The sequence below is a fragment of the Galeopterus variegatus genome, unplaced genomic scaffold, assembly GCF_000696425.1.
Source record: "Galeopterus variegatus unplaced genomic scaffold, G_variegatus-3.0.2 Scaffold367, whole genome shotgun sequence".
Classification (NCBI taxonomy): domain Eukaryota; kingdom Metazoa; phylum Chordata; class Mammalia; order Dermoptera; family Cynocephalidae; genus Galeopterus; species Galeopterus variegatus.
In genome coordinates this window covers 441,867-444,279 of record NW_007726478.1, presented here as the reverse complement: position 1 = coordinate 444,279, position 2,413 = coordinate 441,867, and the positions used below count along the sequence as shown (strand labels likewise).

At 55.2% G+C, this 2,413-nt stretch overlaps 1 protein-coding gene across 1 annotated transcript in view; it reads right to left on the bottom strand.

Annotated features, from left to right (window-relative positions):
• GAMT (guanidinoacetate N-methyltransferase) overlaps positions 1-177 on the bottom strand; it is a 9,300-nt gene extending 9,123 nt beyond the window's left edge. The window contains exon 1 of the mRNA XM_008568033.1: positions 39-177. Coding sequence (XP_008566255.1) covers positions 39-177 — 139 coding nt within the window. The remainder of the gene's footprint in view (positions 1-38) is intronic.
• Between the last annotated feature and the right edge of the window lie 2,236 nt (positions 178-2,413).

The window sequence follows — 2,413 nt, the reverse complement described above, 5'->3', positions numbered from 1 at the left end:
CGGGCCCGGCCGGGGTTCCGGGTCTGCGACTGTCCAACTTCCCCCCCGGGGCGGGGGACGGCGGGGCTCCCCGCTGCCACCTCGAAGTGGTAAGGACGAGGGGGGCTCGCAGACGAGGGCCCGCGTGGCCAAGGTCACCCGGGGAGGGACCGGAGCTCGGCGGCCGGCTGTTCTCATGTCGCCGGAGCCTCCTCCCCGCTCAGCCCCGACCTGGCCGCGCGTCGCCTCCTCGCCTCCCGCCGTGGGGTGGGTTTGAAATAAAGAAGGGAAGCTGGAGGCCGGCGGGCAGAGGGCTTGCTTCCGAGGTCTCTGTGCTCGATCGGCGCAGAGGCTTGTTATGCCGGACTTTTCCCCTCTAATCGGAGCCTCGCCCAGTGCTGAATGCGCCGGAGACCCTGAGAGAAGCCATCCCGTGGGGGCTGGAGAGTCTCAGTCCGCGCTAGTCCAGGGGCTCAGTCTCGTTGTCTTTGCAGGGACCAGCCTCCTGCTGCGTCAGCGTAGTTTTACGGTTAAAGTCTTCAGTGAAGAAAGTGGCAGAACAGTCTGGGTCGCGTTTCTTCTGGTCTGTGTAAACGTCTCAGAACTGTGCATTTTTTAAAAAGTGCTTGGTTCGGTGAGTGAATGAGTGTTTGCTGGTAGATGTTGGGCCTTGCTGGGCTCGCATCCGGCTCCAGCTGCAAGTTACACTTGTGGACCTAAGATGCTCTCTGGTCTGTGTAAACGTCTCAGAACTGTGCATTTTTTTAAAAGTGCTTGGTTCGGTGAGTGAATGAGTGTTTGCTGGTAGATGGTGGGCCTTGCTGGGCTCGCATCCGGCTCCAGCTGCAAGTTACACTTGTGGACCTAAGATGCTTTTTGTGGGTTCTCCCCGAAACAAAACCAAGTAACACCTTCCTCTAGAGAAGCAGGATGAAAGCACAGAGCTCCCAGCCTCATTCATTTTTATGAATCAGGGCCAGGTACTTTAAGACTTTGCATGCTCTGTGTGTTAGGTACGTGAAAAGTGGCAGCGGTTCTGAGTGACGCCAGATCTGGGGAGCACGTGCATGGCTGGGGTGGGACTGGATCTGGCGGGCAAGCCTGCAGGTCTCCCACATCCCGGGAGGGTAGCCTTCTACTGCCGAGAGGTGGGGGGGCAAGGCGCTGGGTCTTGTTTCCTTCTCACCCGGGAGAGAGATCTCGGGTTATGGGAGGGAAGACAGTTCAGCCCCTTAATTATGCCGTGAGACAGGGCCACGGCGAAGTGTTTTAAAGGCACTGATAAGCTTGGGCCCATTTCACCCCTACACCTTATCCCAGGTCTCCGGGTGAGGAAATGTGGGCAAAGGTGAGGTGTGCGCAGCTCCTCCCCTTCCCACACGCACAAGTTTGGGAAGCGGTAGAGCCAGGATCCCGGCCAGGTCTGGAGGAGTCCACAGCACGGCACAGACTCCCAGGCAGCTTGGGGAACAGCAAGGAACGAGTACAGAATGAGGCTTAGAATTCAGGGACCTGCTCTGGCTATGTTCTCCCTTCTTACCTGCCAAATCTACCCAGATCACCTGAGTTTTAAAGTTGTAAGTCACAGGTAACTCCAGACATTTTTTACTGCTTTGTAAATAAAAATCCGTTGCCAAGAAATATTGACAAGTTTACTTTTTTTTTTTAACTAGCTTCATCTTATGTAGGAAATGTGTTTGCGTTTTGTGTAGGAAGCCCGAGATGCACGTTCTGAACTGCCCACTCACTGTAGTTGTCCTAAACGTTAGTGAAGTGGGGACTCTATGAAGCTCCCTAGCAAGAGGTCCTCTTGCAATGTCCTGTGAGGAGACCACAGTTGCCAGCTTTGTGGTGGTTAGTGTGTGGGAGCGTGTGTCATGCTCAGATCGACGGAGGTATTCATTTTGAGGTGGATGGCAGACACTGGGATGTGATGGGTCTGATGTGTGACACTTGCAGGCAGCCCACCCTGCGGAACCCCCCACCCTCTACCCCAAGGCTTGGCAGGCTGGAGAGGTTGCTCCTTCTTCTCCCTGCCATGGAAACTTCTGGCAAAAGAGTCAATGTCTGTCCTCTCCCTGATAAGAAGGAGGAAGATACACAGACCTCTCTCGCTGATCAGTTCACGCAGTGCAGGGGCTGCGGCCTGGAGCATGCATTATGGTGTGGGTGCAAGGGTGGGGCCACAGGACCTCCATGTCTGTTCTGGCTGGCTGAGTTCAGCAGGACCTGTACCTAGGAAGGTGGGTGAGGAAGCTCTGCTTCGGAGTCTGAGTCTTCAAAGAGAGTTTCACAAGCCTCAGCTGCACCTGATCTGGGTTAGAAATCAGCATTAATCCTGACAGAAGGGCGAGAGTTTGGGAGTCATACTGCTCTTATTTTATGTTTTCCACATCCTGATTCTCACAGGCAGTCTACGAAGGGGGAGGGCTGG